This window comes from Dipodomys merriami, unplaced genomic scaffold (assembly GCF_024711535.1).
Source record: "Dipodomys merriami isolate MVZ:Mamm:240054 unplaced genomic scaffold, mDipMer1.0.p SCAF_25, whole genome shotgun sequence".
Taxonomy (NCBI): domain Eukaryota; kingdom Metazoa; phylum Chordata; class Mammalia; order Rodentia; family Heteromyidae; genus Dipodomys; species Dipodomys merriami.
In genome coordinates this window covers 25736866-25753982 of record NW_027203937.1, presented here as the reverse complement: position 1 = coordinate 25753982, position 17117 = coordinate 25736866, and the positions used below count along the sequence as shown (strand labels likewise).

Sequence of the window (17117 nt, the reverse complement as noted above, 5' to 3'; positions counted from 1 at the left end):
TGGCGCTGTGGCTCAAGCGGTAGAGCACTCGCCTTGAGCTGAAGAGTGCAGGGACAGTGCCCAAGCCCAGAGTTCAAGGCCCACAACCAACCAAAAACAACAACAACAACAACAACAACAAAACCCCACGATCACTAAGTAAGGAGACTAAATAATCAAAACCCATTCAACCAAGAAATTCTCAAGACCAAATAGCTTTGTTAGAGAATGTTAGCAAACATTTAAGAGTTAATTCCAATCCTCAAACTCTTCTGAAACACTGACAAAAAAAAGAGTACTTCCAAAATAATTATATGGGGCCAACTGCTTTTATATCAAAATAAAAAACATGAGAAAAAAACTAGTGACCAATATCTCTGATAAATACTGATGTAAAAATTCTTAACATGGGGCTGGGAAGGTGGTTCAGTGGTAGAGTGCTTGCCTTGCATGCCTGAGGCCCTGGGTTCAATTCCTCAGCACCACATAAGCAGAAAAAGCTGGAAGGGGCACTGTGGCTCAAGTACGTGGTAGGGCGCTAGCCTTGAGCTGAAGAGCTGAGGGACGGTGCCCAGGCCCAGAGTTCAGGCCCCAACCCCCCCTCAACTGCCTCCCCCCCAAAATCTTAACATACTAGGAAACTGAATTCAACAATGGAGTAAAAGGATTATATTATGACCAAGTGGGATTTATTCCTGGGAGGATTCAATACACAAAATTTAATCAACAGAATATTTCACATTAATAAAATGAAAAATAAAGCCCACATGAACATCTCAAATCATAGGGGAAAAGCATCTGACAAAATGCAACACTTTTCACAGTAAAAGCCCTACAGACCAGGAACAGAAAGAAACTAATGCTGGGTGCTGAAGGCTCACACCTGTAATCCTAGTTACCCAATAGGCTGAGATCTAAGGATCATGGTTCAAAGCCAGCCCTGACAGGAAAGTCTGTGAGACTCATCTCCAAGTCAGCACCAGAAAACCGGAAGTGGTGCTGTGGCTCAAGTGGTAGAGCACTCGCCTTTAGCTGAAGAGCTCAGGGGCAGTGCCCAGGCCTAGAGTTCAAGCCCCATGGCCAAAAAAATAAATTAAATTAAAAAAGAAAAAAAAGAAGGAAACTACCTTTCTTTATACACAAAGTCAACAGTTGACATCATACATAACAGAAAAATTGAAAGCTAAAAGATCAGAAAGAAGGCAAAATTGTCATCTTTCCCTTCTACATAGAACTATAAACTACAGTTAAAACAATCAGACAAGAAGAAATAAAAGGCATTCAAAGAAAAGAATAAGTAAAATAATCTCTGTTGACACATAATCTTGTATATAAAAAGACTCCACAAAAATGCTATTAAGTAAATGAATTTGGTCTAGAATCAAAATTTTACTGGTGATTTATAGAAAATATATAAGAAATAATACCAATTTTTCAAAATCTCCTCCAAAAAGAGAAGATGGAACATTCCTTAATTCATTCTATGAGCCCATTACCCAAAGCCATGAGAATGGAAAACTACGGACTCATAAACACAATTAACAAAAATCTAAAAAAATACCAGTGAATCAAATTCAACAATGTATAAAAATTATGTAACATAACAAAGTAGGAGTTATTCCAGACTTGCAAAAGCCTGTTCAGTATTAGGTAATCTATGCAATTCAAGCTAAAGAAGAAAAATTACAGTCATAACAATGGAGAAATCAGTCCTAATAGCTGATGAAGAAAAGGCACTTCACAAATCCTAACAGCCAATCTGATTTTTTGTTTTGTGCTTGTCCTGGGGCTTCAGACCTTGAGTAGACTGCATCCCTGAGCTGTATCCTTGTGTCAAGGCTGGTACTCTACCACTTGAGTCACAGCTCCACTTCTGGCTTTTTGGTGGTTAACTGGAGATAACAGTTTCATGGACTTTCCTGCCTGTACTAACTATGAACCAAGATACTCAAATCAGCCTCCTAAATTGTCAGGATTAGAGGTGTGAGTCACCAGTACCTAATAATGTTTTCTATGTATTGGAAAAAATCTAAAGAAGGGATAAACCTCCTCAAAATGACAACGAATATCCACAAAAAATGACCTAACAAAGTTGTAAATTATAAGAAGAAAACACTTTAATTTTTCTATATGAAAACTCAGAGAAGAGAGAAGACGCAGGAGACTTGTTGCAACATTGAAGACAGAAGTCTAGAATTTTGGTTTCCTGAAGGCTAGGCACCTTTTGTGCAAGACTGTCCCAATTATAACACAGTTGTCGTTCAATCTCCCATAAATTGATGGTTCCACCTGTAGGGACTTTTCCTAAAGTTTAATTATAACACATTCGCATACTCATGTGCAAGGAAAAAGTTATCTTTAAGAAGTCATCTTTTTCAAAAAGATTTCCTTTGAAGAAAACTTTATCAGTACAACAACTATAGAATTAATTTCAAAGAAGCTAAGAAATTACTCTTTTAGTTAAAAAATGACAAGGGTTTAGGGGCTTAGTTCACTAGTACATTTGCTGATTAGCATAAATAAGGCCTTGGATTCAAATTCCAGCACCAAAACAAAAAATCATAAACTATAAAAGTTACCTTTTCAAGTCCAGGTTTAGAAATCTTTTCTGTTCCACTATTGCTCTCAAGGCAGATTCCTTCATCTACACCATCATCATTGGAGAAATCATTGCTCATCTGATCACTATGACAACTACCTTCATTTTCAGCTCCACTATCAGTGCAACTTTCAGTCTGAGGAGATTTCTTAATAATAAAACATCATTATTTAAAAATTATAAGCAAAACAAAGGAAAATATATTAACCACAACTTTTTACCTACATCCTCTAACATTTTCATATAACTCGACATGTTCTTATTATTTATTTCACTTTAAGTAAATTTATTTTCTTCAAGTCAGACCTTAAGCAAAATAGTTTATTAATACACAGTAGTAAAGGGTTTCCTCTGGTCCTAAACTATAATAGAACATCATCTCTTTTCTTGGACAAGAAAGTCCAAGTTTCCATCACAACATTAAGTGTTAGAAAAACAAGATATATCCATTCTGAGTAATTTTTTACTATAGTGTACAGGAAGCAAAAATATGATGTTTCTATGCTTCATGACGTTAAAGTCACATTCACACAAATATGAAGAATTCTACATCTTTGAAATCCTTCTTTCCTGAAAGATGTAACTACACATGTTTTATTAATTAGGTTAAGAACTGTCAAAGATACAAGCTCTTGATGTATATAAGGCATTGTTAATAGGTTTTGGTAAGTTCTTGCATTAACCAAATAATATATATTACGCATTTTTTGTCAAGAATTTTGTTTTAGGTTTTACATCACGTAGTTATCTTTCAACCCTCAAAAAATTCTGGCTCATTAAAAAACAAAAACAAAAACACCTTAATGTGAATACCAACTCCTGACTTCTATATCCAAAGGAATCATGTTGAAATTCTTCTAACCAACTCAAACTATCTTTTCTCCTGAGGAGGCCTAGGACTTCTTTAAGAAACCTGCAAAGCTTTGCCTCCAGGCATTCTTCTCAGGGAAAACTTTCCTTTATAACAAATACATGAGACATATACAGAAGATTGAATACTCAATTATTTTGAAGTAGAAATTCTACAAAGCTTTTTATTTCCTTTAAAAGTTTGTTATAGGGCTGGGAAGGTGGCTCAGTGGTAGAGCGCTTGCCTTGCATGCATGAGGCCCTGGGTTCGATTCCTCAGCACCACATAAGCAAAAAGCCAGAAGTGGCGTTGTGGCTCAAGTGGTAGAGCGCTAGCCTTGAGCTGAAGAGCTGAGGGACAGCACCCAGGTCCAGAGTTCAGGCCCCACAACTGGACCCCAAAAAAAAAATAAATAAAATGAAAAAAAAATGAAAGTTTGTTATAGTTTGGATAGATTTCCTAACAAGAACAGTATTATTTTAAACGAAATCTTTGTTGATGTCTGGCTAGTTAAACAGTGAACATCTACTTTGTCATCTTCTTACAACCACCATAGACAATTATTATCCTTATATCACAGACAAGGAAAATAAGGCTCAGAAAAATTATCCAGGATGAGAAAAACAAGGATTTGAACCTACTTCTATATAGATTAAAAAATATGTGCTCTTTTTGACAGCTTCTTGGTGCTTATCAATATTAACTAAAATCTGATAGCTTCAGAATTATTTTTGAGCTTCTGAGAAAAGATATTTTAATAACTTATAATGAATTCCAATCAGAAAAGAATGCTTTATGGTACTTTTGAGAACATCAATACTTTTTACTCTGTAACTATCATTAGAGCTTCCAAAGCAAGAGTAGTAGGGCTGAGGGTGGCTCAGTGGTAGAGTGCTTGCCTTGCATGTATGAGGCCCTGGGTTCGATTCCTCAGCACCACATAAACAGAAAAATCTGGAAGTGGCACTGTGGCTCAAGTGGTAGAGTGCTACTCTTGAGCTGAAAAGCTGAGGGACAGCGCCCAAGCCCAGAGTTCAAGCCCCACGACCAAAAAAAAAAAAAGAAGTGTTTTAAGTATATTTTAGATACGAGGCCCTTGTCCATTGTATGTACGGCTAGTAAAGATCTTCTCCCATTCCGAGGGCTTTCTATTGATCTTGCGAGCTACGTCCTTTGCTATGCAGAAGCTCTGCAGTTTCATGTAATCCCATTTATCCAACCTTTCTTTGATTTGTTGTATTTCTGGGTCTCTATTAAGAAAATTTCAGCCTGTGCCAGGGAGCCGTAGAGTTTCTCCTATTCCTTCCTGTAATGTTTTCTGGGTGTCTGCTTTGACTTTGAGGTCTTTGATCCATTTGGAATTGATTCTGGTGCAGGATGATATATAAGGATCTACCTTTAGTAATAGACACATGAAGAAATGCTCAACGTCTCTAGCCATGAAAGAAATGCAAATCAAAATATTGAGATTCTACCTCAATGGCTATAATCAAGAAATCTAATAACAGATGCTGGAAGGGATGTGGCGAAAAGGGAACCCCTACTGCATTATTGGTGGGAGTGTAAACTTGTTCAACTACTTTGGAAAACACTATGGAAGTTCCTCAAAGACTCCACATAGAGCTCCCCTATGACCCAGCAATTCCACTTTGGGTATTTACCCAAACCATCACAAACAAGGCCATCCTAAAGCTACCAGACAACCATGTTTATAGCAGCATTATTCACCATAGTTAAGATATGGAACCAACCTAAATGCCCCTTAGTAGATAAATGGATCAAGAAAATGAGGTATATATACAATGGAATTCTATGCCTCCATCAGGAAGAATGACACCGCCTCATTTGTTAGGAAATTGAAAGACTTGGAAAATTATACTAAGTGAAGTAAGCCAGACCCAAAGAAACATAGGTCCCATAGTTTCCCTTATTTGCAATAACTAGTATACATCTATGATAATCTTACAAGTAGAAAAGGTCAAAAGCGGGCTGGGAAGGTGGCTCAGTGGTAGAGCGCTTGCCTTGCATGCATGAGGCCCTGGGTTCGATTCCTCAGCACCACATAAGCAAAAAGAAAAAAAGCCGGAAGTAGTGCTGTGGCTCAAGTGGTAGAGTGCTAGCCTTGAGCTGAAGAGCCCAGGCCCAGAGTTCAGGCCCCACGACTGGACCCCCCCCCAAAAAACAAAAACAAAAACAAAAACAAAAACAAAGAAGAAGAAAAGGTCAAAAGCTATGCACTTATGACCATATAAGATGGTGCTAAGTGAAATGAACTCCAAGACAGAGACACAGAGGTTTTATTTTTGTTGATGTTGTTTTTAATGTACTTATAATATACTATGTGATTTCTTCTTTCTTTCATATGTTCTTCCCCCATGGTATAACCAGTTTGCACTATATTTGATTCAGGTGCCCTACAACTTATATACACTTTTCTAATTTGGGGAGGAGAAGGGAAATAACAAAATGCTGAAACAAGGATATAGGCTGACCCATTGTAACAATGAGTTGTACAAGACACTATGTTAAAAAACAACTTCATGGGGGGTGGGGAGGATGAGCTGGGGAGGTGGGGAGGGAAGGGATGGCTGGGGGGGGGGACATAGGAGGGGTTAACAATGCTCAAGAGGAAATGTACTCATTATCTTACTCATGACTGTAACCCTTGTGCAGTATCTTTACAATAAAAAAACTGAAAAAAACAAAGTCCCATGTTGAAACACTTTAAAGTTCCAAATTAAAATAAAATCTAACTAAAAAATAAAAACAGTCAAGCATCTCATATTGTCTTTTTACTTAAAAGCTAGTAAGACTTAGTGTGAATAACCCAAATACTTTAATCCTTGAAAAAGGTACATAAATAAATAGAAGAAATTAGGTCCATGCTACTTAATTTGGTGTTCACTCATTCTTTTTGTTCCATGTTTAGTATGTAACAAAAACACAAGTGCAACCCATAGGTAGACTTGTTTTAATAACTAAAATTATGAAAGAAGATTACCACTCAAATTCAAGAAAGAATTCCAGAGGAGAGAATCTATATCTATCTTTTGAAAGAGTATTATGATAAGTTTGACTAAAGAAGAATATTTGAGATGTAATCTATGGTGGTCAAGTCAAGTAAAGCTTTCCCAAAGGTTAAGGGTTTTTATTTTTTAACAGAACTCACCATTAGAAAATAAGAAAGAAAAGGAAAAGCTTCCAAATGGCATCAATCTGATTAAATTGGGTAATAAAAATATTTTATAACAAGAAAAATGTAATATTTACCTCATCTTCAACATCAATAAATGTACTCATATCTAGCTCCTCAGGAAATGTCATTCGATCATTCAACTTAATCCTATGCATGGTTGTATAATCAAAATCAAATCTTTTCAACTGTAAGGTGAGTAGATAAGGAAAATGCAAAAACCGAAGGCCCTAAAAGAAACAAAATGCATAGGGTGGATTCTTTTGAATATTGAATAATATCTTAGGTAATAAAATATTAATCTTCCATAATACTTACCTTTCGAGCATCACACTTTTTCTTACACCGTTCACAAAAATACTGATTTGGGCCATCTAGAATCTCTGGCTGAATAAATGCATGTAATGCTTCTTCCTAGTTAAAATAAGAATTAACTGTCAGTGACCAAGTGCTAAAAAAAAAAAAACACACTAGAATTACCAAACAGCCATGAGCAAAATGGCTGGAAAATTAGGACCTTGAAATATATCAATAAAATTAAAGTATCAACAGTGCAATATTGTTTCAAAAATTAAAAGCTTAGTTTCATTCTACATGAATGTTGCCTTGCTTAATACTGTACATCACATTCATTTCTACCTAATTTTTATTGATGTACATTGTAGTTTGGCTAAAAAAAAAAAATTAGAAAAAAAAATTTTGGTCCCTACACTGAAAAGTAATTCCATACTTCTTAGAGAAATACAGTTATATCCATCATGTCAATCTTTACAAAAGGCTTTTTGAAATTGTACAATAGTATCATTAATCTCTGAAGAATTCACAATGATTAAAAATTACAAAAATCACTGGGTGCTGGTGGCTCATACTTGTAATCCTAGCTACTAAGGAGGCTAAGATTTAAGGATTGTGGTTCAAAGCCATCTGGGGCAGGAAAGTCTGAGAATTTATCTCCAACACACACACACACACACACACACACACACACACACACACACACACACACACACACACACACACACACACACACACACACACACACACACACACACACACACACACACACACTGAAAACCATTGTGTAACATCACTGCATATGAGATATGACTATGAGCTACGATTGTTTACTTCATAGAACCATGTGATTTTTCTCCTCTATACACAGCCTTAAGATAAAAGCAAGAAATGCAGTATAAAAATATTAAAAATCAGTAAATATAAAATTAGCTCTTAATCCTGGCCTTTCATAAAACACTGAAAAAATGGTTACTGCAATATACTAGGAGAGGATGCACAATCTCAAATTTCATCTGATAGTCATTCTTTTCCTCATACATGATCTAAACAGTACTACCGGTTATATTTACCATATATAAAGAAAAAATGTAATCATTAAGACAAAGTATCTCCATCTGTTTACATAGGACAAATTCTTCTTCAAAAGAAAAGCTTTATTAGGCATAATGGACTTGGTTGCAAAACAGTTGGCAAGGCTTTTTCCACATATTATTTGGAACGAGATAAAAACATCAGCAGATATCCAAAGACATTTATTCCATTTCCTATTTTGTTCTCATACCATGAAGAGGCATCAAGAAGTGAGGAGGAGGTTAACAGGGTTGTTTTCACATGACAGAGTACTTCACTGAACATCATAAGAAATGCACACTTAAAATTTTAATCTCCTCTCTAATGCATATTTTTAAGAGTAAAAAAAAAAAAAGCTGGGCACCGGTGGCCCATGCCTGTAATCCTAGCTACTCAGGAGGCTGAGATCTGAGGATCATGGTTCAAAGCCAGTCCATGCAGGAAAGTCCGTGAGACTCTTATCTCCAATAAACCACTAGAAAACTGGAAGTGTCGCTGTGGTTCAAGCGGTAGAGCGCTAGCCTTGAGCTGAAGAGATGAGGGACAGCACCCAGGCCCAGAGTTCAGGCCCCACAACAGGACCAAAACAATTTAAAAAAAAAAAGCCTTTTTTACTTTTTTTTTTTTTTTTTTTTTGTCGGTCGTGGGGCTTGAACTCTGGGCCTGAGTGCTGTCCCTCAGCTCTTCAGCTCAAGGCTAGTGCTCTACCACTTCTGGCTTTTTTCTTTTTGCTTATGTGGTACTGAGGAATTTTCAAACCCAGGAACTCATGCATGTAAGGCAAGTGCTCTACCACAGAGCCACCCTCGCAGCCCCGAGAAAAAGGCTTTTGAAAGACTGTTGACAAATTTGCTAAGCTTTTTAAATAGAAGGAATTTGAATCAGTAAAACAGTACCTAAAAGATGGGTTAGAGATAGTGAAAAAATTCAGTAACTTAAATTGTACTTTACTACACACTAAGGTATTTTGGTCTCTACCTTTCAATTAGTCCATAACTAAGAATATCTTTTTTAAAAACTGAGAAGAGCTGGGTGCCAGTGACTCATGCCTGTAATTCAAGCTATTCAGGAGGCTGAGATGGGAGGATCACAGTTTGAAGCCAGTCTAGGCAGGAAAGTCTCTGAGACTCTTACCACCAGAAAACCAGAAGTGGCACTGTGACTCTAAGTGGTAGAGTACTGAGTAAAAGAGCTCAGGGACAGCACTCAGGCCCTGCGTTCAAGCCCCACAACCGCCCCCCCCCAAAAAAAAACTTAAAAGTTAAAGAATAGATTACTCTGACGTACCTTTTTCTTAGTCACCACCCTTTTTTCCTTTAATATTTGCTACCTTTGCTTATTTACCTTGATCCTAGAATTATGTGGGTTTTTTTCTAAACCCTTTGTATGTTCATGATACAATACTTTCAGTACTTCAGCACAACCTTTTTTTTAACATAAAAGTTTAGCCATCAAACTGAAGGAATTTTAATGTACTTTTATCAGTTCACATTCTAGGTCTGTCAATATTACTTCACTAATCCCTTTTGTCGTTATTTCCCCCCATCTAATACAGAATCTCACACAGATTGCATTTGGTTGCCTGTCTCTGTAAGATTTCTGTTATCTGCAACAGTTCCAAAACCTTTCATGACAACGATACACTTCTGAAGAACAGATACCAGCTATTTTGTAAAGTATTCTGCACTTCTGTCTGATGTCCTTCATTTTCAGGATCATTATATATATTTTTTTGCTAGAATGCTATACAAATAATTTTCCCTCCTAACAGTATTAAGTCAGAGGTCATGAGATCCTTCACTTCATCCATAGGAACTTAGCCTGTCAATGTATTTAGTTTTTCTATGCTAGAGTTCTTATTTTCTCCCAGCAGCCCATAAGCAATCTGTAAGAAGATATTTAGGAGTTAAAGCAAAAATCCTGCGCCTTATCAAATTTCCTACCCTTGATTTTAGCATTCACTAAGATGTTTTTCTAAAGCAACTTTTAATGAGTTTTATGAGTCAACATGGAAAATCTCTTCAATTAGGTAAGGTAAGCCATTCATATTTTATGTGACTGATGTTTGATTTTCTATTAGTCATTACTATATAATCTGTGTGTCTATCTACCATGTTTCCTCACTTTTTTTTTTTAAAGTTTCTTTGGTATTTAGCAACTTTGTAAAATTTAGCGATTTTGTTCTAGTAGTTAACATTTATACTTTTGTTAGTACATTTAATCCTTTTTAATCTCTTTTCCTCCTTTACTCTTAAGCTTTAGTGTCTGATCTGCAAATTTTATGATCTGCAAATTTTATGAACTGTTTTTCTCCCCCTAAAGCAGTATGTGATCTTATTCTACTCTTGCTTTCTCTCCCCTATTGTAAGGTCCACCCTGGGAAGGCAGAGCGACTCCTCATAAACAAAGTCTCCGCCTAGTGCCTGTATCACCTAGGTAACTTGGAGGCAGTCATCCCCCCCCTACCCCCCACTGCCACCCCCCAGCGGTCACATCCAAATCCTGTGTGGCCACACCTTCTTCCCCCCCTGGCCTTGATAAGTCTTGACCTGCTGCCTGGGCTTCCAACTTGACCAGAGGCAGCCTGTAAATAAACCTTTCCCTTGCCTGAATACCATGTACTACTCTCTTTCCTCAGCTGCTAATTTAATTTACCTAATATGACTCGGATGGGGTTGAGTGAGGAATATTAGAATTTCCTGACCACCCCTTTTTCTGCGAACCAAACTACTTTGAGAGCTGCCAATTTATCTAACACCTATCTCCTCATTTCTAAAGTTCTAATGATGTATAACATGTAATTCTGTTTTACCAATGTTCCTACTCCGGTCATATTTAGTTGGCAATTTTTCAGTTTAATACATTCAGTACTAACAGTCCTTTGGTTTAAGCTCATCTGCTAATAAACTCAAGGGCTCATGAATACAGTATGCAATAAGTTCCTGAATGTTCAAATTTTATTTTTTTGTCATCTTAACTGAAGAAAACTTTTCCTGTATATGTGTATCAAAGTCCTGCTGGTACTTTCTTTTCTTGAGTTTCTTAAAACTGCTACTCTGTTGCTATGGTTTGCCCTTCAAAAGTGCTATGATAGACTAATTTATAGATTTCAGTAACTTGCTAAAATGTCTCAGATTTCGTTGTTCTCGGTAATTTTTCCTTCAAAAAGTAATCTTAACATTTCCCTTAGATCCTAGAAAGTTATCCTAGATTAGTTTAACCATTAGTTTTGTTAAATATTTTCCCCTCTTCATGCACTTCAATAATATTGATGCTCCTCTGCAGTTTTCAATAATTTTCTGAAATCTTCTTTATCTTATTTTCACTTGGTGCCTCTCAAATTTTCATTCTATTTTTTAGTATTTTATAATTAACTCTTCCTTTCTGAGATATTTTCTTTACTGAGATTGGTGAATTCTTGTTACAATATTTTCTATTTTTGACTCATTTCTCTCAAATTTTGGATATCAGGTTTTGTTTTGCTCTTTTAAGAATTGCTAGCTTGAATAGTTTGCTCTCTGTAAAACTAAGGTTAGACTTTAATCCTCATTGTGAGGGATTAGAATAGAAGCTTTACTGTTTATGATCTTTACAAATTCAGACTCCAGGAGGGGATTAGAATTAGACAGGGTCATCAGGTGGAGTTCACATGACAGGATAATCATGGATTTGTAAGAGCCAGGCACATATACTTATGAGATACCTGTTATCAATCCAGGACACTGCTAGCAATGCTATCACCACATGCAGCCTCTCAACCTTGTACTGGAGGGGGCGAATAAACTAAACCTCTCCTCTTTCTAGCCTACTTAAGTCTCTTATATGTAGTGTTATTGGCAAAAGAAAAAAGACCAAGAAAGAATATTTAATTCAGTGTACACATTGCAGTTATTATCTGTTATTTTTCCTATTTTAGGGGCCCCTTACTGAATTGTTCAATGTTCTTTTTTACATTGGTATGAAAGTATGATCCCTAACTCCTGGTACTGTGCTGTGTACAGCACTGTTATGTTCAAGAGCACATTTTCAGTTTGGCCTTAATGTTTCTCTTTCTTGTTAGTGCTCTCATTTGTCCAAGTATGTGTGTACATTGTCTTTACAAATTTATCAATAAAAATTGATAAATTCCTATGCAAGGACACTTCATTTGTTCCTTTTACATTTGGAGCCCCGCCTTTCCATTTTTCCTTGATCTCTACCAAATCCAGTATGTATGCACTACAGTTCTACAATGTTGTCATATAAAAAGAAGTTACATAAATAAGACAGAATTCTTTTGGGATTAACTTTTTTCATTTAGCATAATTCCTTGCCTATTGACTCAAATTACTGTATATTAATAATTTCTTAGTATTTTGTTTCTACATACTGTAGTTTGTTAAACCATTTACTCACTAAAGCAAATGTAGATTAATATCAGTTTTTGAAAATTAAAAATAAAGATGAGACCAACATTCATATATAGGTTTTCATTCCTTTTGGATAAAAATTAGCAGTAAAATTGCTGGAATTGATCATTTAAATTTTAAAAAGACTGTCTAAAACATTTCATGTTTCCAGAAGAATATGAGTGACGAGAATTCTTTCCATTTTCTCCACTTTTCATGCTGTCATTTTTATTTTAGCCATTCTAGTAAATAGAGAGCAATCTTTCATATGGCTTGCATTTTCCTAATAGCTAAAGATTGTGAATATTAAACAAAATTGATGTGGCATATGCATATCATCTTTAATGATATTGTTCTTTTGCCAATTATCTAACCCAGATTAATATTTTTTAAAATTGGTTTTAGCTATATATCTAGATATGCCTCCTTTGTTAGATAAATGGTATGAAAATACCTTCACCTAGATTTTCAGAGGAAAAGTGCTTTTAAATGCAGTGAAGTCCAACATGTGAATAGTACTTTTGGTATGAAACTTAAGGACTCTACTTAGAACCACATTTTAAGATTTTTCTCATGTTTTCCCTAAAATTTTATATCCAAGACAATGATGAATTGTGAATTCATTCTGTGAGGTTGAGGTTCAAATCAAGATTCATTTGATTTGATATCAAGCATTTGATATCAAATGTATGTTCAGTTCTTCCAAATGGAGCATTTCTTGAATACGGTGTCCTTTCTCTATTGAATTACTTTTGTGTCTGTCAAAAATCAGTTAAGGAGCTGGGCACTGGTGGGTCATGTCTGTAATTCTAGCTACTTAGGAGCCTGAGATCTGAGGACTGCAGTTCAAAATAGAAAGGTTGTAGACAGTGAAGTCCATGAGACTCTTATTTCCAATAAACTACCAAAGAGCTGTGGCTTAAGTGGTAAAGCACTACCATGAACAAAATAAGTTCAGAGACCATGCCCAGGCCCCGAGTTCAAGCCCCATGACTAGTACAAAAACAAAGAAAAAAAAAAAAGCAGGCATATTGGTATGGATTTCTGGGTTTTCTGTTTGTTTCTATTAATCTATTTTCTTAATGATTGCTCTGCCTATTCACTACAGTCTTCACTACTACAACTATATAAAAAAAGTCTTTATATTGATACGTAGTATTCACTTCCAATATGGATACACTGAATCCTCAACTTTATTTTGTTTCAATCATTTTAACTGTTCTAGTTCAATCATCTTCTTACACAAATTACAGAACGAGCTTATATATGTCCTTAAAAATTATATTGTCCTTAAAAATTATATTTAAGAAATACATTATGATGATGTAATTTTGCTAAGCATGGTACACTACCAAGTGCTGGCATTTGGGAAGCAGTGATAAGAAGAGTTGAGTTCAAGGTCTTGCTTGTCTACATAATAAAATCTAGACTCAAACAAAACAACCAAGAAAAAAACTATGTGACTTTTGGAAAGAACTGACATCATTATGTTGAATCTTCCAACCAATTGGTGCATCTCCATATTCTTTCAAGCACATTTGATCAAGTACCTTGTTGGATTTACGCCTAACCATTTTTCTTTCAGATTTCCTTTTAGAGGTTTTTAATTATGAACTTAACTAGTTTAATCAATAGTTACAAAGGGCTATTCAAACTGTGCAACTTGTATTCACTGAGTTGCAGTTTGTGCTTTTCAGGGAATGAGTTCATTTTATGAGAGGTAACAAATTTATGTGTGCAGTCATTCATGATATTCCTTGATATATGTGTATATGCATGTGTGGGAGAGAGAGAGAGAGAGAGAGAGAGAGAGAGAGAGAGAGAGAGAGAGAGAGAGAGAGAGAGAGAGAGAGAGAGAGAGAGAGAGAGAGAGAGAGAGAGAGAGAGAGAGAGAGAGAGAGAGAGAGAGAGTGTGTGTGTGTGTGTGTGTGTGTGTGTGTGTGTGTGTGTGTGTGTGTGTGTGTGTGTGTGTGTGTGTGTGTGTGTGTGTGTGTGTGTGTGTGTGTGTGTGTGTGTGTGTGTGTGTGTGTGTGTGTGTGTGTGTGTGTGTGTGTGTGTGTGTGTGTGTTTTCTGGGGCTTGAACTCAGTACCTGGTTGCTGTCCCTGAGCTTTTTTGCTTAAGGATAGCATTCTACCACTTGAGCCATGGACTTTTTGGTAGTTAACTGGAGATAAGACTCTCATGGATATTCCTTCCCTGGCTGGCTCTGAACCAAGATCCTCAGAACTCAGTCTCCTAAGCAGCTAGAATTACAGGCGTGAGCCATTGATGCCTAGCTCCCTTGTTATTCTTTTCATGTGCAAGATCTGTGATTTTTTTTTCAATCCTGGCACTGGAAAAACTTGTTTGTTCCGTTTTTGTTTTTTCTGTTAGTCTTGCTATATAGGCTTCAAAACGGGCTGGGAATGTGGCTCAAGTGGTAGAGTACTAGCCTTGAACAAAAAGCTCAGGGACAGTGCCTAGGCCCCAAGATCAAGCCTCAGGACTGACACACACAGAACAAAAAAAAACTTTTTAAGTTGCGTTTTTTTTAAAAAAAGCAGTTCTATTTCTACTGTTTTCCCAGTTTAAATTTAACTGATTTCTGCTCCTTTTGAAAAATTATAGCATTTCTTCCACTATTTTGGGCTTCTTTTCCTTCTTTTTCAGGTGAGATAGATTATTGACTTGAAACTCTCCCTTTCTAAAATGCCATTCTATGTTCTAAGTTTTCATTCCAAACAAATTTGGCACAATTTTATTTACATTTAATTCAAGTATTTATTAAATTTCCCGTGGCTTTTGCTTTAATATATGGTGATAAAAGTGTATTGTTAATTTTCCAAGAGTTTGGTGATTTTCCTGTATTCATTCTGTTACCAATGTCTATACAGGTTTCCATTGTGGCTGGAAATCATATATTAGGATTTTCTTTTAAATTTGCTGAGGTTTGTTTTGTGGCCCAAGAATAGCTTGTCGCTATTTCATGGACACTTGAATGTATACTCTGCTCTTATTGGAGTATTTTGTAAATGTCAACTAGATTCTGTTGGATGTTGGTACTGATAAATTCTATAACCTTTCTATTTTAAAAAATTATTCTACCTGTCAATTGGTGAAGAGTGTATTCAAGATTTCAACTATAGCCATAAATTTCGCTTTTTATTTCTGACAAATTTTCCTCTACATACTTGCAGCTGTTATTTTGTACATAAATATTTCATATTGTTGTCCTGATAAATCCATCTTTTTATACAATTCTTACTGTTTCTAGTAAAAAAAAAATTACCCCTTAAGTCATTTTTCTTTCAGTAAGGATTTTTTTTTGGGGGGGAGAGGGGGGGTGCTAGTCCTAGGGCTTGAACTCAGGGCCTGGGTAATGTCTCTCAGCATCTTTGTGCTCAAGGCTAGTGCTCTACCACTTGAGCCACAGCACTACTTCTGGATTTTTCTTGGTAGTTTATTGGAGATAAGAATCCATGTATCTTTACAATAAAAAATATATAAAATAATAATAATAATAATAATAATAATAATAATAATAATAATAATAATAATAATCTCAAGGACTTCCCTGCCCAGGCTGGCTTCGGACTGCGACCCTCAGATCTCAGTCTCCTCCTCTGGCGCCTGATTAAGAAATGATTTATTTTGTGTGTGGTAATCAGGTTTGAACTCAGAGCCTTGTTAACTCAGCTTGCTTCTTGGCTGGTACTCTATCATTTGAACTATACCTCTAACCTGGTTTTCTGCTGGTTGTTTTAGAGATTAACTTTTCTGCCCAGGCTCACTTTAAACCTTAATCTTCTGAATCTCTATCTCCTGAGTGGCTAGGTTTACAGGTATAAGTCACACTGGTGAGACAAGACGTTGCTATTACAGCTCAATGTGGCCTCCAACTTGTGATCCTCTTGCTTCTGCTGCCTGAGTGCTGGGATTACAGGTATGCATTACCACACCTGGCTCTATTTCTGCATAATATATCACTATTCATCCTTTTCAACCAGCTTATGCTAACATACATGAAGTGTTTTGTAGATAGCTCATTACTGATTTGTGTTTTTTAAGCTTTTAAGTTGGTTTATTTGGAAGTTGGTTTATTTAGAAGTAAATCTTCTATATTACTTTTTAAATTTTTTTCTGGTTATCATTTGTTTTCCTGTGTCTCCTCTTACAGGTTACTAAATCAAAATTCTATTTTGATTTATACTTTTTAAAAAAAGTAGTTCTCTTTTTCAGTAGTTGTTTTACTCTTGTACAGCCTACTGGTATTATTGTTTTAAAGTATAGAAACCTTTCTCCCATAACTGTCTTAAATATATTTCTTCAGCATACATTGAGAATCATCTAAAACAGTATTATAATTTTGGTTCAACCATCAAACACAATTTAGGACAGATAAGAAAACTTATCTTATATATTCAGCATTTCTTACCTTGATCTTCCTTTCTGATATCCCAAGATGCTTTCCCCTAATAATTTCCATTCTGTTTAGAAGATAACCTTTAGTTGTTTTGAAAGGAGAGTTTTGCTAGTGACAAACTCTTAGTTCTCTTTAACTTAGTGCCCAATTTTCCTCATGCCTAAAGAACATTTTCCACTGGATAAAGGGATTCTGGTTAATAAGTTCTTTCCTTTTAACACTTGAAAAGGTATATTACATCCTTCTAAATCTAACAGTTTCTGATGAGAAATCTCATAAGAAATAGAGTGCCAATGACTAATGCTTCTCATTCTAGCTACTCAGAAGGCCAAGACA

At 35.8% G+C, this 17117-nt stretch overlaps 1 protein-coding gene across 2 annotated transcripts in view; it reads right to left on the bottom strand.

The window, feature by feature from the left end:
- Usp47 (ubiquitin specific peptidase 47) overlaps positions 1-17117 on the bottom strand; it is a 96182-nt gene that overhangs the window by 32249 nt on the left and 46816 nt on the right. For both annotated transcript variants that reach the window (XM_070035323.1, XM_070035321.1), the window contains 3 exons: positions 6940-7035; positions 6699-6851; positions 2559-2726 (listed from right to left, as the gene is read on the bottom strand). In XM_070035323.1, the coding sequence (XP_069891424.1) occupies positions 2559-2726; positions 6699-6851; positions 6940-7035 (417 nt within the window). The remainder of the gene's footprint in view (positions 1-2558; positions 2727-6698; positions 6852-6939; positions 7036-17117) is intronic.